The sequence below is a fragment of the Pogoniulus pusillus genome, chromosome 34 (genome assembly GCF_015220805.1).
Source record: "Pogoniulus pusillus isolate bPogPus1 chromosome 34, bPogPus1.pri, whole genome shotgun sequence".
Lineage (NCBI taxonomy): Eukaryota > Metazoa > Chordata > Aves > Piciformes > Lybiidae > Pogoniulus > Pogoniulus pusillus.
In genome coordinates, this window is record NC_087297.1 from 11,938,719 (window position 1) to 11,966,010 (window position 27,292).

At 42.8% G+C, this 27,292-nt stretch overlaps 1 protein-coding gene across 4 annotated transcripts in view; it reads right to left on the reverse strand.

Annotated features, from left to right (window-relative positions):
* TOX (thymocyte selection associated high mobility group box) overlaps positions 1 to 27,292 on the reverse strand; it is a 232,783-nt gene that overhangs the window by 204,040 nt on the left and 1,451 nt on the right. For 3 of the 4 annotated variants that reach the window (XM_064170507.1, XM_064170511.1, XM_064170509.1), the window contains exon 1: positions 3,876 to 4,030. The exons of the other annotated variant lie outside the window; for it this stretch is intronic. In XM_064170507.1, the coding sequence (XP_064026577.1) occupies positions 3,876 to 4,010 (135 nt within the window). In that variant the 5' untranslated portion in view covers positions 4,011 to 4,030. Of the gene's footprint in view, positions 1 to 3,875; positions 4,031 to 27,292 lie in introns of those variants that run through there. 4 annotated transcript variants of the gene reach the window in all.

Below are 27,292 nucleotides of genomic sequence, written 5' to 3' on the forward strand. Positions count from 1 at the left end.
TCATGGTCCAAGCCAAGCCCTTGTCACCAAGTGACAACTTCTCCCCTACACCTCACCACTTCAATTCTGACCAAACAATCCTACCAAGCAGAGGTACCACAAGCTACTCCTAAGGATGTTTTCCCCTTAGTAACTCATCCTTTATTAACTTCAAGGCATTTTATGAAGCTTCTTTGTTCCCTATAACCTTTACTGCAAACATAACTGGAATGAGATTGTTTGGTGCATTAATACTTTCTCTCTCCAGAACAGCTGATGATTACCACAATGCTTAGACATAAGCAGTGATGAGTTTCAGCACAATACACTCCAATAACAAAGGACATTTGTAGCTCAGTACAGAAACCCAGGTGTACAAGTGGGAACTTGTTTATCCAGACACAACACTTTGTAAGCAATGGCCTCAATTTTGGCAACATCCCACTTGTCCTTATTTCATAGACCAAAAAAACAGAACCTATGCCAGTCAATGAAAAAAACACCAGACCAAATATAACTTAATATTGTAACTTACTATAACTTAATATTATGCAACAAATATAACTTAATATTACAACAAAGTTGTGACCAAGTGACTAACTGAAGGCTGTATTTGACAATTTATGATTCACTTGACATTGGTTAAGGGGTGGAGGCAGAGGTACAATGGCCCAATCTTGTGCAAAAAAAGTCTAAGTTAATCTGGGACTAATTTAAGCAGAACAAATTTTCAGGTGATAAATTAAACCATGCCTTCATATTCTCAAACCTATGCACACATCATTCACTACTCAATGGAATTCTGGACTTAGTGCCCATTTCCTCAAATGCATTTTTAAACAGAATGATGACCTGAAGGCCTGAATTCTTTCAAGCTCAGTCACTGACTCAAGATCTTGACATTAAATAACCCCTTTGGATATGCTGTGTCTCTTCCCTGATGACGCTGTTCAATGATTAAAGATAGGCGAGATGAAACATAGGCCAACAGGTACAATCCTGAGTGATGCCCACATACTCTTAGCACACCACTCTGCCTCCTTGTATTTATTTACCAGGCACTAAAATGACAGAAAAAAAAGATTTTTCAAAAGGACAAAGTAGTAATTTGGAAAATTGGCAAGTTGTGCTACAAGAGAGGTGCACAACCTGGAGCTGTTTTTGGCTTATAACTTCAGCAGAGGTGAACGCAATGCAATGCTTGCCCAGCTCACAGAAATAAGGAGGACAGACTGAAAGAGTTGGGGCTGTTCAGTCTGGAGAAGAGGAGGCTCCCAGGTGACATTCCTGTGGCCTTGCAGGATCTGAAGGGGGCTACAAAAAACCTGGGGAGAGACTTTTTAGGCTCTCAGGGAGTGCCAGGACTGGGGGGAATGGAGCAAAGCTGGAGGTGAGGAGATTCAGCCTGTAGGTGGGGAGGAAGTTGTTCATCCTGAGAGTGGGGAAAGCCTGGAATGGGTTGCCCAGGGAGGTGGTTAAGGCCCCGTCCCTGGAGGTGTTTAAGGCCAGGCTGGATGAGGCTGTGGCCAGCCTGATCTAGGGCAGGGTGTTCCTGTCCATTGCAGGGGGGTTGGAGCTGGCAGTTCCTTGGGATCCCTTCCAACCCTGATTCTACACAATGAGATAGTTACCGTATCTGCCTGCAAATCCAAACCAACCAGAGCTTTGACCGAGGTGAAATAAATCTGCATTACTCAAGTACTGTAAAGCACAACATATTAAATCTCCAATCAATCCACCTCTGCCTGTTGCAGTATTCCAACTGATTTTGCTGAGAGCTGCGTCAAGGCTGGGAATCCTTAATGCATGCTCTCTGCTACCCCTCCCTCCACACCCACATGAAAAAAACACTGAACTCAGCTCTTGTCTTCTGGTTCAACATCATGTCTTTCCCCTCCCTCCCCCAGCTGTAATAAATATTCTCTCTCTATCCCTGTTACTGACAATAATGTAGGTGAACTCTGCACCACATACATCTGTCATTATTAATGACCACGGTGGAGAAACGATAGCTCACTCCTAGGAACCAAAAGGGCAAAATGCTTCAGAATTTTCCATTCACATTCTCTTTTCAAAGCATACTTGCTTGGTGACTTCCCAAAGTCTCAAACAAGAAAAATCTCCCAGTGTTTAACCTCTGTACAGAATATTATTTGTTTAAAGAGAGGGCACTTGTTGCTTGGAAAGTCACTCGCTTATAGTGCTATGCACAGTATTTGGCAGAGCACAACGAACACAACGAGAAGTCTTAGTCCACATGGAAAATAACACTGCTGCTAGCAACACCACACTTCTTTCAAATGCAAGGCTTCAACTAAGATGGTTTTCTTTGCCATTCATCCCCCTACCTGCATTACCAACCTAGACAGAACAAGGCTGCAGCTGAGCTAACTGTGAGCAGCTCTGCCAGAAGGGCTGCGACTACACAGCTCGTACAGTCCCCTGAACTCTCAGAACAGCTGTCCTGATAACAGCACTTCACTGGAACTGAATGCAAAGACTTGTTCTTTACAGGCAGCTGATGAAATCTTGATCTCTTTTTTTTTCCCTCCCCTTCAGACAGCAACCAAAAACCTGAGAAGCTACAGCAGTTTAACCCCACTGCTGCACAAACCTTTGTCCCTGACCTAAGGTGCTCAGTACGTTGGGTACTTTCCATGTACCAGTACACGGTGCATAAAGGTTTTGTCCCTCCTGTGCAGCACCTTTATCTCTAGTAAATCTAGTTCTTGGAAACACTACACCTCACACAGGGCAGGGGCAGCCGAACACAAACTGTTACCTGCAGTCTTTTGCTTAACCCGGTACAGCCCCAGAAGTTTCAAACTTATTTCCCCTCTAACATTTACAGTGTAAATAGTTCTAAGTATTTTCCTATCAGCTGCTCTGCCCTCAAGTGGAACTGTGCAATAACCATTTGTTAGTTATGCTGGATGTGCCTGAATGGACAAATATACTTTAGAGCAAATGTGATGTTGGTAACGGCAAACACATTCCAAAAGCCCATGGAAATGCTCGTCATTGAGGTGACAAAGATGTCAACCTCTCTTCTCAAGGTCTGTTACTTCAGACTTTTTTTGGTCAGCAGCTAAAACTTCATCTCCACATTCTACATACACCTGTCTTTAGCATTTATGCTGATGAAACTTGTCATGAAGGTTCCTTTGACTTACTGGAAATGGGCTTTTCCAGAACATCAATTTTAAGGTTTAAGTAGAGTTGTGTTAAAACCACTAATACGTTCTGCTAAGTCTCTCTTGTCTTCACCCAGCCTCCTTACAATGTTTTAAACAGTTTTATTGACGTTTGAAATTCAGAATGTGCCAGCTCTTGGCAAGAGCTGCAGCCTAAAAGTGTTATTAAAAGAATATTTTTGTAGGAGCAATTTTGTCTTTCAACAAACCTTTTGAAAAGGATGTGATAACCACAGGTTCTGCACAGGCAACAAAATAACCTGCAGACTCCTCAAATCACAGGCAAGAAACAAATTCTTAGCAAAGTGACATTATTTGGTGACTCACAAGTCTGCATGCAACTCATGATACCATCACCACTTCCCAAAGTATTGCTGGGTTCTCAAAAGGGGGAACCACTGTGAAAAGAAACCTGCTCTCATGGCTTGCTGCCCCATGGCTGCCATCATCTTTCACCTGGTAGTTAAGTCATGAGGGGAACACAGAAAGCAGGCAGGTAACAGCCACTGATTTATCACAGTTAGATCTGCTCTCTTTCCAACACAATAACATTACAGGTCTGGACGTCAGTTGGCAAAACACTCTTGCACAGCTCACTATTAAACTGCTGGGAGAGATGAACCAAAACACGCAGACACCCCGCTCAGAAACGGAAAGCCTCCCAGGCAGAGACAGGATATACATGTAGGTATCTATACTCACCCAGGTCCGGCAGAAGGAAAGCGGCCTTAAGTTCCAATCTAAAGAGGAGAATTTCCACTCCAGAGGAGAGAAGTTCCATGCCGCAAGGACTGCTCCTGTGGAGCAAGAGGACTCCTCTCCGCAGCAGAGCTCCATTTATACACTTGTGGGTCTGGCTCTGGACTGTCACTCAACCAGTTGGAGGCCCCCTGGATGAGGGGCACCTGAGACAATGAGCTGATAATCAGCTCCTAACAAGCCTCACCTGGAGGTCTGCCCTGAGCTGGTGGGGGGTAGCTGTAACTGCTATATTCCAGATCTCCTCTAGTCGACCTTCCCTAATCCACCTTCCCCAATCAACAGGCTTTCCAGTCATTTTAAGTTAGCTTGCAGCCCGCCAGGTCTCCTGGGTGCTTTACTCCTGTAATTCACCTCTGTGGACACCGATTTTTCTAGCATGAGTGAGCACAGGACTGCCCTGGACTGCACTAGTTTGTCACTTGCGAACGCCATCACCGCTGCTGGAAGCCAGGGTGTGGTGGAGACTAATCTACATCACAGGTGGCTGCTCACACACCCAGGAGCTAAGCTGCACGTGTGGGCCCCCCAGGCAGAACTGTTAGCTCCAGCGTTCTACCAGCAGCAACCGATCGCAGACACAGCTGATGAGCTCTGCCACTGAATGACCTACCAGCCTGAACCCCAAAGAGTGTCCAGAGCCAGAGGAGTCCCTGAGGCTCATGATGGTCTCCCCATTTTACTTCAAGAGAAGTTACTTACAGCTGAGAATGCCTAAGCAAGCCTCGGGGCTTGGGGGAGAAGAGGTGAGAAGATGAAGCAAGCAGTGTCCTTCTCACTCTGTATAGCTGTACACCTGAATTCAAAGGCTGAAAGCCTTCATTTTCAAGGCACATAAAATGCAAAGAGCTCTCAGTAAGTATCACAGGAGCATAAAAATCATTCATTCCACAAACCTGTTCTCAAAGAAATTAGGGTGAATCACTTTATCCTTAAAACTGAGAAAACATTGTGGTATTAAATACTCAATTTTATCAGCTAAGCAAATTGGCCCAGGTCAAAGGAGCAAATCTAAAAAATGAGGCCACTAAATTTTCTCAGCTTGATAGCACAGTAATAAATAATGTGCTTCTATTCAATCTGTACATTAAGTCTTTTATGTGGCCTTAAGGCACTGTCTTATGGCTGTGCCCATTACAGGGTAGCCATAGAAACTGACACATTTATTTCTTGGATTAGTGTGCCATTCAAAATATTAATATAATGCAGTAAATGGGGATTTAATCTAATCTACTGATGGTAGCACGAAGTTACTAAAAGGTTGTATGCTCTTCCAGTGGAAGAAAGATTATATCAGTGGAGTAGAGCTCCAGCAAAGCTGCAGTCCAGCTGATGCTTTGGTTGCAAACATCACCTAAACAGCCCACCACACGTCACACACCCCACTGCTTCAAACGAGTTCTACCGAACGACCACCAAGCAGGCTCCTAAGCCTTCTTCCCAAAGCTACAGCGTCAGAACAGAGCCAGGGAAAACAGAGGTGCTCTGCACACTGTGTCAGCAGTGCAAGCGAAGCAGCAGCTCACCCTGCAAATATGCAGAGCTGTACGTCAGAGATGCCAGCAGCAGCAAAGCCTATTAACCATATCACAGCCAGCACTGGCGACATTCGCTTAATGCAACAACAACAACGACAACAAAGCAAAAAAATCCTGTCAGGAAAAGCCATTTCTGCAAAAAGTATCTACAAAGCAAGATCTGCATGCTTAATTTGCAGGTCTCCCCAGCACGTGTCCATAAATATCAGAGCTCTCATTCCAGTAGATCATATTTGACTCAGGTCCCTGGTAATAATTCACAGCACTCCGGTTCTGACTACCCTTTACGCTGCGGCGTACTACATAAATTCAGAAGATATATTCTGACAGATGAAGCATTGTTGAAAAGCTAAGTACAGCACTTTGTCCTTGAAATGTTAACATGGAATGCCATAAAGTATTCAAATAATAATTTACTCAGTCTTTCAGGGTAATTAATTAAAACGGTCTAGGTGTTAGAGAAAATCACCTTGAGCTTATAAAATTGGAATGCCTCCCCTTTTCTTCTCTGCATGCAAGCTGCTCCAATGGACTCACCACATGCTTTCCCAGTTATGGGTTTTGATTTCAGAAGATAATAAATAGCCAGGATCTAATTTTGCCATGTCAAAACCGATTATGTTTCACAAGAAAAGGTGGAGTGCTCACCTACCAGATGAAGGTGAAACATAAAACCGCTTTTATTTATGTGACGTGCCTAAATTCAACTCAACCTGGCACTAGGTACTGGGAGGATGTAGACTTTAACTGTCAGATGAATTTATGTATTCCTGGAAAATGTCAAATATAAACATAAATTTAATCAAGTAATGGAAACCTTTATTATCAAAGAAATAAACACAGTTTTTGACAACCAATGTAAATTATCCTAATGCATTTTTCATTTCATTTTTTTATCCCCCTCCCAGAAGGTCAAAAGAAAAGGAGAAGAAACACTGAACAGAGACATTGCTGATGAAAAAATATTTCAGACAAGCCCTGGTCCAACTATTAATGTTGATGTTCCAAAAAGGAATTACTGCTTTTTAGCCACAGCACCACACTCAGATGTGAGAGTTCCTTTTCCCATTCATTACAATGAGATAAACCAGAAGGCTTACAACAACAGATAAACAAGCGCTCTGTATTAGTCTGTAGTTTTCCTCACTTGAGTAGGCTTTGGACAGCATTTTAATGGCTGGAAAAAATAAAAGAAACAACTCTCCCCCCCCCACCCCTGCAGATGATGAATAAGGATGCCATTCTCAATTAACATGGACAAAGGATCAGAGCCATATTTGGCAAATGAGGTAGCTGTGGTGTAAGGCGAGCAGGAGTACTCACAGGCATCGCCACATACATCACTGTCTGCAAATCAAAACAAGTTAATGACATTTTTGTACATCTGCCCAACTACATGACTACACATTAGTCTGGCAAGTACTTATTAGACCCAAATTAAAGAGCACAGTGATTATAGTTCATATTTACTAAATACAGTGTTATTAATTTACACGGCACTAAATATGGATGCTGGCAGCATACAAATAAACGGCGAGCGCTGAACCAGAGCAGCCCCACTTACAAAATGTATTATCTTCATTAGATGGAATTCAGCTCTGCAAATGCTGCTGGCCACAGAGCTACCATTAAAATATATATCATGGGAGAGAAGGCATTCTCCATAATGACTGCACCAACACATCTGCTCTCGTGGGACACCACCTTGAACACTTCAGCCAGTTCTGGTGCCTCTGTCCTAGGAAGGACTCAGAGTTGTTGGAGCGAGTCCAGAGGAGTGCCACAAGGATGACTCAAGCGCTGGAGCACCTCTGCTATGAGGACAGGTAGAGGGAGCTGGGGTTCTGCAGCCTAGAGAAGACTTCAGGTGAACCTTAGAGGACCCTTCCAACACCTGAAGGGATCCTAAAGGAAGGCTGCAAAGGGACTTCTCCTGAGGGTGCCTAGAGACCCTCACCTAGGATGCCTTCAACATGGCCTTTATGTACAAGCTTAGCATACCGTGCATAGGCTTCAGCAGCTTTAATAACATGTAAAGTGTAGGTGCTTGGGAGTCACAAACCAAGGCACTCTTGGCAAGCCAGATGAAGAAAAGGATAATCTGAGGAAATCACCTATCACCTATCTCTACTTCTAAGCTGGCCATGCTTTACCAGTCTCTAAGCTTTAGAAAGCAACCAGTAGAGACTTGTCACAGTCACACTAAGTTCCTAATTCAAATGCAGATACCAAGGCAGTCTTCTGGAGATGTTCTGAAGGCCAAGAAGGCTGATATCCCATTTCTTCCACCCACAGTTCTGGTTTATCTGTAGTTAACAACCCAGACCCTGAACGCTACCATTGCTAAGCTTCCATATTCCTTCCTAGTAAATTAACTGCTCCAAATTTGAGCAGTGTGGAACGTGGACCCACTACTTCAGTTTCAGAAAAGATTTGCCTTTCACCTTTTATTTTTATTCTTTTTTTAAGCTCTCACTTTTCACTTTTATGGGATCAGTTTTCCAACAGTTGAGCTTATCAGCCACATCTATACTGCTAGTAATTCAAAGCCATGGCATATTTATTGATTCCAAAAAGCTATTACATGATATCACTTACGTCCCTGTATTTGATTAGACTGAGTTATTGGGGGAACTAACAAAAAGATTACTCAGAACTCAGCAGAGAGCTTATATAGATGTCATCTTACCTGACATTCAGGTTATTTTCTCTTGCACCTTTATTTATAAGCATTACACAGATGAAGTTTTGCACAAAACAAGATCTTGGTGAAGCTTTATCTCCAGTTTATTTCACCACTAACAAAACACCAACTATAAGAGAGTGGCTATGGGTATAAAACATTTATCCCCTCCATTACAAGAATATTAATGAACTACCTAAAGCTGTACTGATAAGCAAGATGTGCTATGACTGAACATCATCCAAGTTCAATTTAAAACTAAGCTACAAACTATGTCTGCTTCAATTTAAGCTACAAAGTATATCTGGTTCAATTAATACTAGTCCTGCATCTGGGTCAGCACAATCCCAGGCACAAATCCAGGCTGGGTGGGGAATGGTTGAGAGCAGCCCTGAGGAAAAGAACCTGGGGGTCTGGGGTGATGAAAAGCTCAAGAGGAGCCTGCAGTGTGAGTGCAGCCCAGACACAACCCTGTGCTGGGCTGCAGCAAGAGCAGTGTGGGAACAGGGCAAGGGAGGGGATTCTGGCCCTTGGCTCTGCTCTCCTCAGACCCCACTTGGAGCCCTGTGTGCAGTTCTGGAACCCCCAGCACAAGCAGGACATGGAACTGCTGGAGCCAGTGCAGACAAGGCCACCAAGACGGTCAGAGGGTTGCAGCAGCTCTGCTCTGAGGACAGGCCCAGAGAGTTGGGGCTCTGCAGCCTGGAGAAGAGAAGACTGAGGAGACCTTGTAATGGCCTTCAGTATCTAAAGGGGGCTGGAAGAGGGCTGGGGAGGGACTATTGACAAGGGCTTGTAACGACAGGATGAGGAGGAATGGGTTTGAACTAGCAGAAGGGAGATTGAAACTGGATGTTAGAAAAGGGTTCTTTGCAGTGAGGGTAGTGAGACACTGACACAGGTTGCCCAGGGAGGTTGTGGATGCTCCCGACCTGAAGGTGTTCAAGGCCAGGATGGATGAGACCTTGGGCAGCCTGTTCTAGTGGGAGGTGTCCCTGCCAATGGCAGGGGGTTGGAACTGGATGGTTTTTGAGGTCCCTTCCAACGTAAACCATTCTAAGACTCTATACTCTATCTGAAGACAGTATGCATCAGATATTTATAGATGAATAAAAATTAGACACTTCTTTGTTAAAAAAAAACAGCCCATACATTTTAAATGTGAATATGCAAATCACATTCAAATTCATCCATTATAGACAATATTTTGACAAGTATCCTAAGAAGAGTGTTTTTTAAACCAGTTCAATGCATTAAATACATGCAAATTTTGACAGTCAAAGAACCACACTGCATAGCTGAGATCTGATCATCCTTCTCCACAGTCACTGCAGCCCCTAGATACAGATTTTTTTTCAACAGACAGAAACATTTCCTTCTCTGGGTCTCATGCTCAGATTTCTACTTCAAAATGATTCCTGAAACACTTATGAAGACAGACTTAAAACTGCTGCAAAACCAGAATGGTTATTACAGGCTTCAGTTAGGCAGGGCTGCCAACACCAAGATGTACTTGGTCTCTTTTGGAGTAGAGCTGTTTGCCACTGGAATCATACCCACTGCTGAGTTTGAGGCCATTTAATTCTTGGATTACCAGCACTAAGAGTGCACCTGCAAGCTGTTTCCCAAACACACCTGAGGCAGGTGTATACAGATCAGTGCTCACAGCTATCTGAAGCATATTCGCTCTTTTGCAAGGTTCCCAGGTAATTTTAGGGCACAGTTTCAGAGCTGTCTAGAACTCATTTAAAATTTCTAACTAAAAGGCAAAGTTTGCCCCTTCTTTTCTTGGTAGACTTAAAGACACATGACAAGCCAGACCAGCTCAACAACCCATGAAAACTCAGATGAAGGACTTAGAAGCAGTAATATCCATCTGCTTTCAAAGCAGTGTCTTTACACAAAGGCATCTTGTGTGGGCACAGAAGTGTCTGCAGAGGCCAGTGGGCCATTAATTCACAGCACTCAGCCACTCACACAGCCTGTTGTAGATCATAGCAGAGCTGTAACATGGAACAGGGTCAAGAAAGAACCCTAAATGAACAGTGGAGAGTCTCCTTGTATCAGGACCTTTAGTTACATGTATGTCCTCATCCAAGGACTTTGAATTTGAGATGAAAATGTAAAGGATACACAGAAATGTTCTCAAGTAGTAACAGCTGGTCATCAGGGAACTGAGATGTCCTATGCAGGCAGCAGCCTGAATCACACCGAGAGCACTGCAGCTTCACATGCATCGTGACTCATCAAGCCCAGGGAAGGCTGCCCAGCAAAGTGGTGGAGTCACCATCCTTAGAGGGATTTAAGACATGTAGATGTGGTACTGAAGGACACGGTTTGGTGGTGACCTGTCCATGCTGGGCTAACAGTTGGCCTTGATCTTAGAGGTCTTTTCCAACTGCAATGATTCTACGATTCTACAAATCACCTTTCTGAAAGTCCCAAGTGAGAGCATGTGGATGGGAAGACACAATTGTTTTACAAGATAAGGAGTTTCTCCCCTCCAACTATCAGTACTTCTTATCCTACTTCCTGGGAGGAAGACCTGCTGGGAATCTTGCAGGGAATATTGCAAGATATCAGTGGATTTGTCTCCTATCCTGGATTCACAGCATGCATGTGCCTGTGTCCTGCTAATGAAATACCTTTCGGATTGATCCACTGCAAGGGGAGAACTAAACAATTCTTTTTAGGAACGTGCAACTCAACATGATCCTCAGCCAGTTTTGTAGCTGCAGGAGGGATGGATAAATGTGATGGTCTAACTGTGATAGCTAACACTGGTTTAAGACTTTAAAAACCTTTGCATTTGGTAGACCTTGGAATTCACACTCACTTATAAAGAAAAACACTGTACGGTAGAAAATGAATGTGATGTCCTCAGTAAGGTTTCTTTAGGGGCAGTATGTATGAAAACCTCAACAGCCCAGAGAATTCACTCCAGGTATGTAATTCTGTTGATGTAAGAAATGAGCAGGCTATCTAGAACAAAAGCCATAAATCTATACCTAAGAAAAAGAGGTACCCAAGATGGAGTTAGGTAGTTGACCTGAGGACAAATCAGTCCTTGGAGAAAGTAAAACTCCAACGGATACCAGTGGCATTTTTTCCTAAGGTAAGAGCTGCAAGGCCAAGCCTGTGATTGAAATCCTCTGGTTCCACAAGGCTCTAAAAGTCAAAGCAAGTGATAAGGGCAGGAGAGCTGTTATTTGTGTACCATAAAGATTGTGGAGAAGTTATTACATTTAAATGTATTCTGATATTGCATTCTGCTTTTCCATCTCAGCAGACACTTCCATCTGAACAAGATGGACATAACATAGAGCACAGTATTTTATATTAAATGTAGTTCAGGGAAGAACAACAACCTTGGAATGACTCACTCACAGGACCAATTCATAGGTTACACAGAGTATGAAAGGCAATTTCAGAGTAGTGGTGGGGAAAAAAAAGGAGTTATAGCAGAGGTGATGCAAACTAATTTGGAGACAGCTACCTACAGAACAGAGTACACAATGTACTGTACACAATTCTTGGAGAGGAAAGAATGGCTCCTTTTTCAAATACAGTGATATCTGCAAGAAATAAAGTCCAGCTCTGCGCAGTGCTGTAATGAAATCATTACAAATGCTGAAAGGTATTAAAAATTCAGCACTAAAAAGCCAGTGGCTTTGTACTTGTGCTGCACTGAGCCCAAACGAGATACTAAGGAGAGTGTATTAAGGCAGGCCTGGTGACAGACATTGGCAGTCCTGCAAGAGTGGTGCATACAGAATGTAACAAGATATTCAGGAGTGCATTTCAGCCCCCCCATACTAAAGCACTAAGAGGGTCAAGTTCTGCTCATGGCTGCATTCCTTTTTAGGATAACGGCCGAAAAAAGGGTAAGAACAGAGGATTTGTTGAGCTATTTCACAAACAGCTTGTCCCAGTCCTGTAGCCTAGATGATACATTTCTTTCTCAGGAAAAAACCATAATGAAGTTCACCTTTTACAAACCTAATGCAGCAGACTTCTATTAGCACTGGAGCTGTGTAAAAATAGCATCTTCTACAAATGAACTCTACCATAAAAATTGATGCTCGTGAAATGTTATTATAATCTAAAGGCACAAAGCAGGAAAATCCAGAGGTAAACTGAAACCCCAACCTCAGCCCACCCACAAGTGTTTAGACACAGCAGGGCTTGCCAGAGAGTAATAATCTTATATACAAAACATGCTGCCATTACTAGAAATTTCAAACTGTCTGGAATCTCAGCTTTTATTCTGACCCTTCTCTTCCCTGCTTTTGAGAGCATAAGCAAATCCTTTCATTCCTTCAACACTGCTGTAGTTAATGATCTTAAGGTAGTTTCTCTTAACTATTCCTCTGCAGTAGAATTCATTTGCCAAGTGTTTTGTAAAGACAAAGAGAAGGAAGCCAAAAAAACAAACAGTAAAATTATCTTTAGAGTATACTGCAGACTGGCCCTGGAGAAAAAGCTCAGACAAGTGGGCTGCCAGCTCATTGTACTCCAAGTTTGTCATTGTCATCATCATCATCCTCATCATCATCATCATCATCATCATTGTTATTGTTATTGTTGTTATTATTATTTAAAAGAACCACCAGATAAAGTCTGAAATAAAATCTGCTGCTGAGGAAGAAGGTGGCTCTCATCTAAGTGCAGAAGTAAGATGGGATGTGGAGGAGAATGGTTTTATCAGAGCAAGGGGCAAGGAGCAGGATGTGAGATGGGCTAGCATCTCGTAATTCCTCTAGACCTCCTCAACAATAAGGTTCCTGTCGAAGGACCTCTCCTTCCATTGCTGAAGATCTGCTTTTGGGGAGGCCTTTCTGTGAGGTCATACATTTACCTCATGTGGCTTCATCAATGTAATGGTCACAAAAGGATTTCCTGATACTTTTGGACTCTTCCTTCTCAACAGACACTTCCTGGCAGGAGGTGGTTGAGCAGCTGCTGAGAGGCAGCCTCTATTGCAGGACATCAGGACTTCTCCAGAACATGAGCAAGGGAAGAAGCAGGTGAAGGCAGCAATGGAACAGCCAGTGTGGTATTCCATGGAATTAGGACAGAAAGCACTTCTCAGAGAAGTCCCTGCAGCTCTGGAAGTTTGTTTCATGGGCCAGCAGGTATTGCCTGGAGGCATGCCAGTCCACAGAAAGGGCAGCATAAGGTACCATAAAGATGTCTGCAAATGCACATTCACACAGCTTTTACATCAGCCACTACTGTGTCAGTTGATCACTCCTAATAGCTCTGTAAATATGTAAAGTAGCTCTGTAAATCTGAGTTTGGCTTTTTCCCTTTAACAGGCACGTTGTCACACCAGGCCTTTGGGCTACAGACTTCTGAATCAGCCCAAAGAACTGAGGGTGAAAGCTTGCCTGGGGCACACTCCACACCTGCTTTTTGCACTGGCAGTACAGGAACTTCAGGACCCTCCAGAGCTGTCCCTTCCCACCCAGTGAGCTGGTCAGCTTCTCCTTGGAGACAGCTTAGATGTTCCTGCTGGTGAAAATCGCATCCACTTTTGGCAAAGACCAGTCAGAAGATGCACTTCCTACAGCATAACTTCCTGTTTTCTCCTGTTCTAGCAGCAATTCCCAGTCACATAGTGGCAGATGCTCTGAGCAAGGCTGCAGTTTGTCTGTTTTTCAGAGATCTGGAGAATGTTGGAAGCAATAGGAGAAAGGAGTGTCTGGACAGAAAGGAGACTAAAGTTCAGTGATGGTAAAATGCAAACACAGTCTGAAACCAGCACTGAGAGAGCACAGCCCAGGCTCTTTTCCTTAGATGAGTTCCTTAAACACTCAGTGTCTTACTTTCCCTGCTCTCTTTTCCCATGCTTGGCTGAACAACACTCAGCAGCTAGAAGAGATGGAAGCCCATGTTCCCCTACAACTGTCTTTCATCCTTATCCCAGAGAACATGACCTGATGGTTATGATGGTCTTCTACTTTTAGCTCTTAATAAACAGGGAAATAAGCACTCCAATATCGTTCATTTCGGCTTCTGTGGGCCTACTGTAGAAAAAATTAGGGGAAAATCTGAGCAGGGAACGGCAGAAAATTAACTTCCAGGTCTGGTGCATTACTGAGAACCTGCTCACAGCTCTAATATAAACCAAGAGTTTCCAACATTACTAGAAAGCCAGGCAAGTGTGTAGGATGCAGGAGGTTAAAGGCTGGCTGTGGTACTCACTTGTTCCTAAAAATCTGCAGTCTGTACCCCCAGTCAAAACCTCCTGAATTCAGAACTTTACCTCTTAATCCTGCATGTGCTAATTTGAGCCCAGCTGGGATATTTTGGTGAGAGGAATTAAATGCTAGGCTGTGGAAAGGAAACCATGGTGATGTCTGCTGCACTCATAGGCTTGCTGAGATGTACAAGAACAAGAACACAAACACAGGTAACAGTTTGCTCTCTGGCTTTTGGGCTGCACTTCTCTCTCTAGCCTAGTTTTCTGTCTGATGAATCTGTCTGCTTCCTAACCCCCCTGGCCAATCCTCCAAACCCACCTTGCACGTAAGGCAAAGTCTGGGGTAAGGTAGAGGCATGGGCAGAAGGTGGAAGGGTGGTTGGGAGCCCCTCCTGGGGACTCTGGTTTCTGGGAGGGCTGCTGTGTTTCTGCATTACCTTTAACTTGTCTCTTTCTGTCTACAGCTGTAGATATTGTGAATACCTGCCTGCATCTTCTGCTAAGCTGTAAATACAAAGCTTCATTCTATTTGCAGCTTGGCTGAGTCTAGCCTGGGTGATTTTCACAAGTTGGGGGTGTTGGGGGAGCAGGTAACCCCCAAACCATCACACTGCAGTAAAGATGAACATTTACAGTTTGAATTTCTGAAAAGAACAAATAAAACTCTGGTATTCTCAGTTTGAGAAAGTCCTCTGGAATCAGGGCACTTAGGCAACAGATTCTGCTGAATAATAGATTTTTTTCACTGAAAAGAAATATTTTTCCCCCTCTGAGCTTTCATTATTATATACAGAAACTCCCTGGTAGCTCCATAGAAAAGCATGGGACATACCCTAAGGATTTGTATACTAAATCCTCTGGTTGCACTAGAACTAAAGTAATTTATACAAATTTAGAGAGTTTAATGCAAACATACATTTAACAGATGCTACTTTAATTACTTCTATAAGCTCGGTATGGTAAAGATAGATACAAGAGGGTTTCTCATTTTGCTGTTGCAGGTTCACTGTCATTTTGGTCCCAACACCTGTATCTGGAGTTTAAATGACATTTTTAACCTTAAGGAAACTCAACCAGCTCCATTACTAGCAGCACAACTTTCAGATTTAGCAGCAGGACAGACTGAGATGGAAAAGTGCCTTTAGTTCAGAGGTAAACATGAAATTACTAAAGCCTTAACTTGCACTTAAGCTCCTCAGCACAAAATGCAGGTGTCACGACAAAACAGTAACACAAGTGATGTCATGCTGGATCCCAAATCCTTAGGATGCAAGAATGCCTCATGAGAGCCTATTTCAAAGTATCCACAGAGGGAGATACAGTGGTCACACTAAGCAGGAATGAGCCCTCAGGAGAAGGAGGAGGAGCAGGGTCAGAAGAAGACCAAGCAAAACTAGGACATACCAAAACTTCCTTTTATTATCCAACTCAAAACTGAGGTCTCTACCAGTCCTTTCCTAGGTCATTCTCCCTCTAAAGTAGCAGTGTTACCCAAACACTGTGGATCAAATCCCTTGCATATACCAACAAACCTGCACCATTTCCTCAGGTCTTTTGTAGAATCACAGAAAACATCTGGTTGGAAGACACCTCAAAGATCATCCAGTGCAATCCTTGGTCCAGTTTAGGGTCAATCCTAAACCATGTCCCTAAGTGCCAGGTGCAAGCTACATGGGCAAGATGCCTCTGTAAATTTGTCCACTCCTTTACCTCTTCTTTGGACTGGTTTTGTTCAAAGGACTCTTGGGAGAACAGATGATTGATAGATAGATAGATAGACAGACAGACAGATAGATACATAGATAAATAGATACACAGATAAGTAGATACACAGGGAGAGGTATAGGTTGGATGTTAGGAGGAAGTTCTTCACAGAGAGAGTGACTGGCTTTGGAATGGGCTGCCCAGGGAGGTGGTGGAGTCACTGTCCTTGGAGGTGTACAAGAAAAGACTGGATGGGGCACTTAGTGCCATGGTCTGGTTGATTGGATAGGGCTGGTGATAGGTTGGACTGGATGATCTTGGAGGTCTCTTCCAACCTGTTTGATTCTATGATTGATTGATAGATAGATAGATAGATAGATAGATAGATAGATAGATAGATAGATAGATAGATAGATAGATAAAAATTAAGAAGCTAAAGACACTTCTGCAAGCAAATGCCAGAAGAAAGTTACATTCTATCAGTCCTTGGCACCTTGCACTTCGAATGAATTTACATCCTCAAAATACCTCTTCATTGTGTTGAAACATTCTAGAAAACTTAGTGTACACATTTTGCTTCTGAGATTCAAGAGGAAGTTTTTGCTTCACAGGCCACTCTTCACTTGCATGCCTCTCTCTCTCTCTCTCTCTTTCTCTCTCTGGGAAATATATCAATTTCTTATTTAAAAAAAATAAAAAGAAGAAGAAGAAGAAGAACTGTTTTGGCATGGCTGACCTGTAGAGATAGGGAGCTAAGCAGAGTCAGTGAATCCACTCACTCTGATATGCACACATGATATGCAATTAAAATCTCCATTCACATTCCTGCGGGGTTGTCAATCAAGAGAAAAGCCTTTTTGACAACACCCAGTGAAGCATACCAACTAACTGCTGAACAGGAACTTAAACAGTAACAGCTTTTGTTACTGGCAAGAAGGGATTTTACCAAGATTGGGCTCAGCTTCTAAAGAAATCATTATGTTAAAATTTGGGGGGCTTTTCACTAAAAATTAAAAGGTGGCACGAAGCTGTTGTGTGTGAAGCTAAGGTATTATGTAATACAGGAGGGTGAGCAGATACACGTGGGAAAAAAAACCAACCCTCTAACCTTCCTTGACTGGAGGAAACAATTTAACCTTTCATATTTAGAACAATGAGCAATGATTACAAGCCAGTTTTTAGTGAGAACATTATCCTAATTGCATGTTGTCTCTTTGGTGGGCACTCGGTATCTTTTCTAACGTTACGAGCTGCCCAGCCACGAAACTCGTGTTGTGAAAGGTCTGCTACTGCCAACAACAAATGAGAGGAAAATAAAGATACTGAGTAGCACTGACACACTGGGAAATGATGAGGCTCAATTAGGAGCATCTGCAAATCTTTGTCAATATCCTAACTCTGAATTCACGACAGCAGAGGAGAAGTCTTTGATAAACACTGAAGATGCTCCCGTTTGCTTTCTAATACCCAGTTACGTAATGCACAACTCCTAAGAGCATTAGGGGACTACAGAATCAGATCTGCAAAGGTAAAAGCAGTAAAAAGAAATAGGTTGCTATTAATCTGCTGTTTGCTGAGTGCTAACCTTGAACTGCCGTTTCCCAACGTGCTAAATACTATTTCATCTCGAAATCTTTGCCCTCTTGCTTATCAACGCTCCAGAACTGAAGGCAGAGCAGATGCATCCTGACTATTAACAGTCATGACAAATTGCCTTACTAATGAATGCTACACACTGAAAGTGCCATAACTGATTAAACTACAATTTCCCACTCCCAGATAGAGACTTGGGAACTCCAGCAGTGGACAACTCTGATGTTCTGCCAACAGGCCTTGGGGGCACAGTGTGGTATTTAGAAAAACACACTGTAAATTCCATATGAATATGTTCTAAAGGGCTCTGTGTGTACACAACAGGTTTTAAAGAACATTAGACGAAACGGCTTAGGTTTGCAGCCGCTGAGGCATGTAAAATGGATGTGTTTTAACAATTTTAGTAGCATTACAAGGCTGCGTTGGAGAAGATTTCTGTTGGGCTCCCCTCTCCCCCCCTCCCCACCTCCCCAAACATCGCCTGTGCTTTGCTTTCACATGAAATCTTTCTTTTGTCAGTCTCTTTGTCGGTGTAAAGTTGGCAGCGGTTCAAATTCAAAGTACTCCTATTCATTTACTGACCATTAAACCAATGTCATTCTAGTTCACATCAGCCAGAGAGCTAAGCTCTAAAAAACATAAAAGGCTTGCTTCACCACTGACGAATAATGTGTACATTTTTACAGAGCTTAGACCTTAATGCTTTGCCTGAAACTAACAATACAGTATATCTTATCATTCCTTTTTCACAAGCAGGCAGCTGCTGAAACGCTTGCCACTTCAAAATATCAATTGCTTGCCAGAGTTGTCCTCAACACACCCTGTCAAACTCATGTATATTGTGCAGTGAAAACGGTGTGGGGCTGAAAGCTAGAAATTGTGTCAAATTCTGCTGCACGGGTATGATGTGCAGAGAACAACCTATGACAACCGTAGAGACTACAAACAATAGCGACGGAGCCAGACACTACATATATCACAACTGCCTCTGTACATAGTTTAGCCTATGTATTATATATTTAAAGCATGACAAATGTGTCATTGTGCTGCAGCTAGTTAAGCTTTTTTTCATTTCTTGGTGGTATTTTTTGCCTGCCCTCTGCACATTTGTTTGTAAATCACACAGCACAGGGGAGGGGGGGGGGGGGGGAAAGAGAAAGAGAGGAAAAAAAAACCAAAACCCAAACATCAGGTTTTCAAAATGAGTAACAGAAAACAAAAGGCAATGGTACAAGATGAGAATGTGAGATTTTGTTCAATTAGCACTTTTGCTTTTCTCTAAGGACACATTGCCAGGCCACCTTAAAGAATATCTGAGCCTATGCAAGACAAATACAATATCACTGTGCCCATAAATTACAGTATACCTAATTTTAATGCAGATAAGTGCTGGCCTATTGATTTGCATGTTTCCCTGGCAAAATGGAAATCCCATGTGAGTATGTTCTTTGTCTGTAGAAAATGCATGTTAAAAAACCTTCATGAATACAGCAACCTACACCAAAAAGGAAAACAGAAGTCACCAGAATCAAATTCTGTATGGAACTGAGAGAAGGAAGTGCAGCTGCATACGCACATGAACCTCCCTGTGCACGCATGTGTGAATGTGCCTTACACAATCCCTCTGCTTTTCAGTTACCATTTCTATGGAGTGTCTTAACTAATGAGAACTCAGCCTCTAAATATAATCTTAAATAGGCAAGGAGGGGGGAGGAAACCATAATGAAAATCTCCCAACTAAGTAACAAAGTAAGTTAATCATGAAGCGACCACGGAATGCTAATCACAACTCCAAGAAATAACACAGAGTTGGGGAGAAGAAGAAATGTTTAGGAGGTAAAATGAGAGCAACAGCCCACAGCAGCATGTAGGTTGCAAGACCTGAGCGCTCAGGACTCTGTGAGGGTCATTAACTGATGTAATCCAAAGCAAAATGAATAGATAGGCCATTAAGGTGTTAATAAATATTTTGGAAAGAGAATAGGTGGTTTAGGTGCTCGGGGTTGCTGACCTTTGCTGTGTTTATTAGTGGGACAATGATGCATTATTAACACACAGCAGCTGTACCTGAACTGCTGCCATGAACATAATAGCCTTTTATAGCCATCAGGGGAGTGAGATAGGAGGCCTTTATTAACCACTAGACATGATTAGCACATTATGTGAACTTTAGTAGGCAAATTATCTCTTATTGAAATATAATGTTGGTTATAACTAATGGTAAACAGGATTTAGAAAAACTTCCCAATGCAAAATGAAGAGTTTTATTGCCATTTAGTGAATTCCTGGGTAGGCCAATGAGGGGAAAAAAGAATAAGAATAAAATGATGCTTCTTTTCCTTTGTTCAACCTGCAAAAACAACTGAGCCTCACCAAAACTTAGTGTACTTTGATAAAAACATTAAAGCCAACAGCTTCCACAGCATTAATATGACTCTTCAGAACTGTACAAAAAAGACATAAGCAGATGTTTCCAATATAAATAAGAGAACTGCTAATGAAGAAAAAAAACCCTTTCCTTATATATTTCCCACTAAGAGTACAAGCAGTTCTTAAAATTATCCATTTGCCAATGCATTTTCAAGAGTCAGCTTGAAAAAAAAAATCATGGCTTACTTCAAAAAGCTTAATTTTGGGTAGGATTATCCCATTAGCCCTTGCAACTGAACACAGCCCTGAGAGTCCATTATGAGCAGTCTTTTATGCCCCAGCAGAAAGTCATTAACATAAAATAAATCATTAGCTTTGATATTAAGCCTCTACTATCTGCAGGTTTCTAGGACTAATGGTCACAACTGTGCCTGCCAAATGATAAATTGTATTTTGGTTTGGGGGTTTTTGAAAGGTTGTTGTCTCTTTTGACTACTGCTTTGCCTTTTACTATTTGTTATTATTTCAGGTTGATGCAAACAAGATGACTGTGCAAGAAACAAATGTTTCCCCTTATTCATGAACACAAACCTATGCACTTCTGGCAACTGAGACCAGAAAATGACTTTGCAGCCAGCTACTTACAACCCAGGATAGAAACAGCAGATCCTCAAAGTTCACTTTCTTCTAAGTGAGCAATATATAATGAAGCAGAAGCAGACATGTGTGTGTATATCCATACAGAGCAGTATTGATACAATAGGAATTTATATGTATACATAATCATCTCATTTTTCTGGCAGGAGCTGCTTTTGCTTCATATTGCAGGCTTCATATTTCCTTTACTGACCTACTTCCCTAAGTACAGGTTATCACTGTCTGATTTTGGAGTTCTGATGTCTTTTTGCATGTAGAGTAAGTAACTGGAGTTCAGTGCAGACTTCCTTAATATAACAAAACCGCATACAAGCCAGAGTAACTTCCATTTGACCTTTAAGACCATATAATCATCAACAACAATAGCAGGAGACAAAAGTACTACCACAGCAGCTCAATTTCCATGCTTAGCCAGCAGTACCTTTGAAAAAAAAAAGGGGGGAAAAGCCACTTGTGCCACTTTTGATTGGTAGAGAGTGGTTTAACAGTCAAGAATGTGAATGCTAAAACATTCTGACATTTCCACTAACCTGGATTTGTCAGATGCTTGTGTAATTCAAGTTAGGTTGCAACTCAGAATGCAGCATCTAGCTTGGGAGGAAACCATACTACAAGGGTCTAGAGCAAATCAAATAGCAGCCCAGTGAGAAATATTAAATGAACAGTTCAGGCACAGTGTTAGCATATGTGCAGCTGAAAGATAAGATACAAATATTAGTGGAGCCATATGAAATTCAAAGGCTAAAAATAAGCTGCCGACTGCAAACAGAAGAAGCAAAAGAAAACCATGGACATGAGAAATGTTGGTTGCATCAAGATTTCTGCTGAAAAAGAATTTGGGCTTTGGAGCTTTAAGTCAAGAGTTATTTGATGCCCTGATGTACCAACCTAAAACTGATCACATCCAACGAACATGAAATGGAGATATTCCAGCGGAAAAGGAGATGAGATTTTGGAGGTTGCTGCTGTGGAAAGGAAATGTTTGCTGCTGCTGTTAATGCTACGTGGTCTGTGCCCAGCCATGAAATAATGAGATGCTGCCATTTTCCAACTGAGTGCTGTAAGGAAAAAAATGTTATGACCAAGAAAATCTCATTCAGGACGATGTGAATTCCGTGGCTGAAAGTATGGTGGAAGTGCTGCTGTCATTATCAGTCATTTGGCACTTCTGCTAGCAGCTGTTTTGGAGCAGTTTGTAACTCATTGTTCTTAATGAGAAATCACTCCTTGGGCAGAAAGTCGGTACCTAGTCGTGCAACTAAAGCCACAGAACAGACTAGATCTGACTATTTCAGTTGGAAGGGACCTACAACAATCATCTAGTCCAACTGCAGCAGCAAACATTTCAGTTTGGATACGCTATGTTTAAAGTAAGTATTTTTGCGTGTGCAGCCCATGCTAGACATCCACGGAGCGTGTGTCCACTTCAGAAAGATAAACAAGGCTGCCACTAATTGCCACTGCTGTCAGTTCCAGAAGCCAAGGTCTGCGTTGATCCAGGGACTATCCTCTCAGCACAAGAAGTGGTGCTTTCAGGTCACTCTTGAACCATGATGAGAGCAGTCAAAGGCAGCATTTTACTTCTGCTGTCTATGCTTTGTTATATTTGTTACCAACACAGGATTTAAATAGCCAACAATTTTGATCTTAATCCCAGCCTGATTGGGACATTTCTCTGTTTAATGTAATGTCATGTTTTAAACACAATCAAATTTCCAATGCCCCTGTACAGTGTTAGCCAGATGAGAAAGTCCTGCTGTGATAGGAATCAGGAGAGGAGTTCGATTCTTTCCCTGGAAGACCTCAGTTCTTCCTGCTAAACTGTGATCATCCCAAATGCACGCCCAACTCAAGGGGAATTAGGACTGTCCAATCCCCCAGCCCTTCAGCTCCCTAAGCCCTTAAACGCAGCTCCAGCTGCTCTTTGGTTTGATGTAAACACCAAAGGTACTGCAAGCTCTGTGGTGTTTAGCTAATTCAGCATCCTTAATAGCTTACAGTTTTCACTTTTTTCCCCTTTCTTTCTTTTTCCAGAAGACCTTACAATTGGCTGGTGGAGGAAAATGCCCTAGAGATAAAACACATCATTCTGGTAAGAGAAGACAGCAGAATTTCTCTCAAGATACTGATGTTTGGCAGAAAGAAAAGAAAACAAGAATGACTGTGAACATTTTGGTTGATGGACATCTTTGAGAAAGATCTTTCAAAGGCACATACAAAAATCACGCTCTGTAATTCCACCAAAACTGGGACCACTTCTTTCCAAAACACTGGAATTTAAGGAGGCAGACTTGAGTCTTGCCCACAACTCTGAGACTATATTCTAAGATCCAATAAGCCAGGAAAGAAAAGCCCACTGCCCTTCTTCCTTCTTTTCTTCCTTTGAAATGTAACTGAAACACTTAAGACTTAAAAATCAGCAGTCAGCACTAAAGCAACTGTTTCATCTTTCCTTGGAGAGGCAGCAACAAATTTCCAGCATGATTCTAATGCAGTAAGGGACAAGGTAGTTATCTGTGGTAAAAAACCAAAACCAACGATGTGCTCAGAACAAACAAATCAGATGAGAACAACCTTAAATACTGTCAAAACACTAACACAGCATTTCAGCTTCAGAGCTGTCCTTCAGAGCACTGGCTCACCACAATCCTGGGTTTAAGATAGGGACTGGAGAGAAGCAAGCCACTGGAAATAATGTGCACTTTGTAAACAGCCATGGAACATTTCACTCAGAGTAGTCTCCATGGTAGGGTTAAGTTTACACAACAAATTATTCTGAATGCTGGGTATAAATAGGTGCTCTTTTGCTCTGTGGCATTCTGATTACGAGCAGGATTGTTACCTGCTTGTAAAGCTCTGTGTTATATCTCTTTATCCACTTCTACCCAACATCACTCTGCTTTTCTCATTTTGAAGGCTTCCCTCTCTCACTTTATTCCTCTTTCAAAAAACAACTACAGTCTATCACTCTACCTCTGCTGTCTGGCTGTATTTTTCCACTGCACTGACAACTAGCAGTGAATGCAAGAAAGATGAGTTGTAGGCTCCAGTATTTTTGAAGCAGGTAGCAAACTACAGAAGAATCTAGTGCATAATTCTGCAAAGCTAACCACTGGGAGCAGGAAGGACTATTATTTTCTCCCTATTCTTGGCAGGGGTCAGCAGCCCTGCCATTAGCTGTGTCAAAATATAATTATGTAACTACACTTTATGTGAGCAGATATCTGAAAACACTGTGAAGTTGTAAGTGTGGAAATACAGCAGTTCCTCTCACTGTGCTGATCAGAGTGGTCTTTGGAGGTGACACAAGGAGGAAAACCACAAGGATGTTTATTGCTTTCTACGTAAACATTGGAGCTCATCATCCCACCTCTTTGCGCAGCCTGAAATCCTTGACCATACTCTTCTACCAAATTGAAACACTTGAATTTACCCCAGCTACTCCTTTCCTAGCACCCAACTCAAGGGACATGATGCTTCCCAAATTAAACTTCCAGCTGAGCAGGTTCTTCACATTAGCCTGTACGCATCTGAGATGCAATTATGCTCCAGGTTTCAAGAGGTGAACAGCAGAACCTCAACTCCAAATCTATCTGTCCAGCGCAAGAGCTCCGCGATGGTATTTCCAAGGCTGACCTATATACCGCAGCACACAGCCCCTTCTGTCTGTTTGTGTAAGAGATACCTCACACAGTTGTCATAACCAACATTGTTTGCATTGTTCTTTCCCTCTTCTCTCTCCGTGGGCATTGTGAGAGCACCAAGGCAAAGCCGGCACGACAATATATGCAGAGAATAATGAGCTTGCACAGCGGAGAGGGAAATATTGGACTAAGATGCTTAGAATGCTATTTGAGGTTTTGTAAAATAAAGATCTAAGCAGCCTTCTGAACCAAAGCCTGCCAACTGGAAATTGTAAGATAAGAGGCGATTCTTTCAATCTCCATTATCGCTTTTTTCCCCTTTTGGCTACAGAAAATTGCAGTGTCAGTAGCATGATCCCGTGCATGTGCCTGGCAACTCACTCCTAAGCTGCCAACAATCATCTGATGGGGAGCAAACTGGTGCTAACAGAACAATCAGAGAAGTTAAAAATGTAATCATCTGGGGAACGCTTCCTAAATGACCAGCAGCTCAAGCAGATTTAAGGTGGAAAGAATTGAAATCTACTCTATTTGTCAAAACCCAGTTATGAAAACAAGGGCCAAATCCATTACTCAGTGCTCAAAGTGAGCTTTAGCTAAATGTGCAAGAAACAAGACACAAGTTCTGAATGAGTTTTGCAGGTAGAAGCATAATCAAGTCCCATCTAGAACATGGAACCATCACACTCCAGCCATCACCTCCTTTCCTGGGCGAGATGAAGAGCAAACTCTCAACCAAACTTCCTGAGCACAAACTTCTGCAGGCCTCCTGCCCTTCAAACTCCCTAAATACACACGGCAGGAAAATGAGTGACAGAGCAATACTGTAACTTGACGACATGTTTAGAACAAGTCAGATAAGTTTTCACAGCAGTGTTAATCACACTGAGGGAGAGTGAAGGGGGTGAAAAATGAGATGTTGGGTAAATGCATGCCTCCGAGGGGCCTGGCAAACCTCTGCCCACTTAATGCAATCACTGGTCAGCGGCAAGCACATCCGAAAAAGACATCGGTCCCATGCTTGGCATCTTAGATTGAAATATTCCTGGGAAGTCTTTTCCAAGCATAAAACATATGTCTTATGACTGTGCACTTTTAAGCACATTATCAGTTCAGGCAAAGTGAAATAGAAGAGTTGCAACTTGTCTACAGAATGAGAGTCTCATTTGCATTTAAAAAGAACAGTTTGCTCCCTCATACATGGTATGACTTAAAAGAAGCTTTGACGGGTTAGTAAAGAAAGTCTGAAAATGACTTTCCAAATTAATTTATTCGGTTTGCAGTGCAACTCACCAAAAATGATTTAAGGACTTTAATTGGAAAATGATTTAATGTATTAAAGTAATTCCTGATTTTCCAAAGCATTTAACTTTTAAATTAAATCTGGCCTGCTATCTCAGGAATGATGAGTGAAATGTGTATTCAAGTCATTACCTTCTTTTTGAAGCTTTAAATCACTGATAGGTTTAATAACGTTTGTCCATTTCTGTTGCCAAATGGGTCTTCAGACACTTTGGTGCTTGTGTCATTAATATCAGCCCAAACTTCTCCCTTTGGCAACAGTTTAGGGTTACAACTTGCAAAAGTAGACAATAGAGAGACTAAGGGCAAGCCACAGATCAAAGGTAGCAGCAGCCTCATTACTACTCAGAGCACTTACAAGACCAAAACAAAACCAAATAAAAAAATGAAAGCACACAGAACAGGCTCCTGTGCATCTGGACTCTTCCTGTCGAACAAAGTTCACTCCTGGCACAAACTTCCCACCTACACGGCAGCTCTGCCAGATGCTGCAGCACACAGCTTCCCTCCATCGCCGCTAACAGCCATACCTCTGGGATCCCTTCCCGAAATATCCTCAGGCAGCCGCCACAAAGGGCCAGATTTATCCCTGAATCCTAGGACTCCATCGAGTGCCTGTGAAAGGCAGCCAGGATGAATTTGGTCCTTGCTGTTGTGATTGGTAGATGAGACCATGTGGGAAATCTTCCCTGAAAGCTGAGAGGGCTTCATCCCGGCGCCGACACTCGCTATTTTCGCTCTTTCTCTCTGCACCGGTAGAGCTGCCTGCGGTGCAAGAGACTCCCCGGAACATCGCCCTAAAAAGCGAGAACCGGCACCGCAACAGCTGAGCCGCGGAGCCGGGCTGGCCGCGGCGGGCCGGGGAGCATCGCCCCGCTCAACCCTCCTCGCCGCTCCGCACCAGCGGCCAGACCTGCGCACCGCTGAGTTTACGCTGTGAAAAAAAAAACAAACCAAACAACAAGCCCCAAACATCTGCTGCAGCCGCGCCACAGCCTTTTTCCTACCCAATCCAGGTTTAAATACATCTTTGGGGAAGATTTCTTCTCCCGGAGGGAATGTGTCAAGGAGGGCTCACTTATTATTTCCTATGGCCAAGCGCTTTATTCCTGTGCAAAGCCCATTCCCCACAGCAGAGAAAGTGCAGCTCCCGCAGAAAGCACCAGCTGGCTCAGGCTTCAGAGGCTGTAACAATGCGGGAGCCCCCCAGCCCCCTTCCTCCGCATCAAAAGTAACGCGAAGTGCTCCGGGATGGCAGCACCAAACTCTCGTAAGCAAGCCCAGCCTCAGCTGCCTCTTATCCGGAGTTCGGTGATCTGAAGAGCTAAGTTTTAACTCAACTGATGCTATTTGCAGCGGTTTAATCAAGTTACAGAGAAACTGGTAGGGCATCTGCACAGCCGGGACAAAGTGGAGACCCTGTTCCGAACCAACTTGTCACCCCTATACATCCTTATTGTGCATATCGAGAGAGGTGTGTGTATGCAGTGTGTACATACATATATGTCATATATATATGTGTACGTATGCATATCCGTATGTCACACACACCCTAACGTGCTCCCGGCACCACCAAGTACCACTTTGACACAAGGACTGCGGCGGGGCAGAGTTTCAGCCGGTCTGTGGCAGGCGCGATCTTGAACAGCAGCCCTGGAAATTCA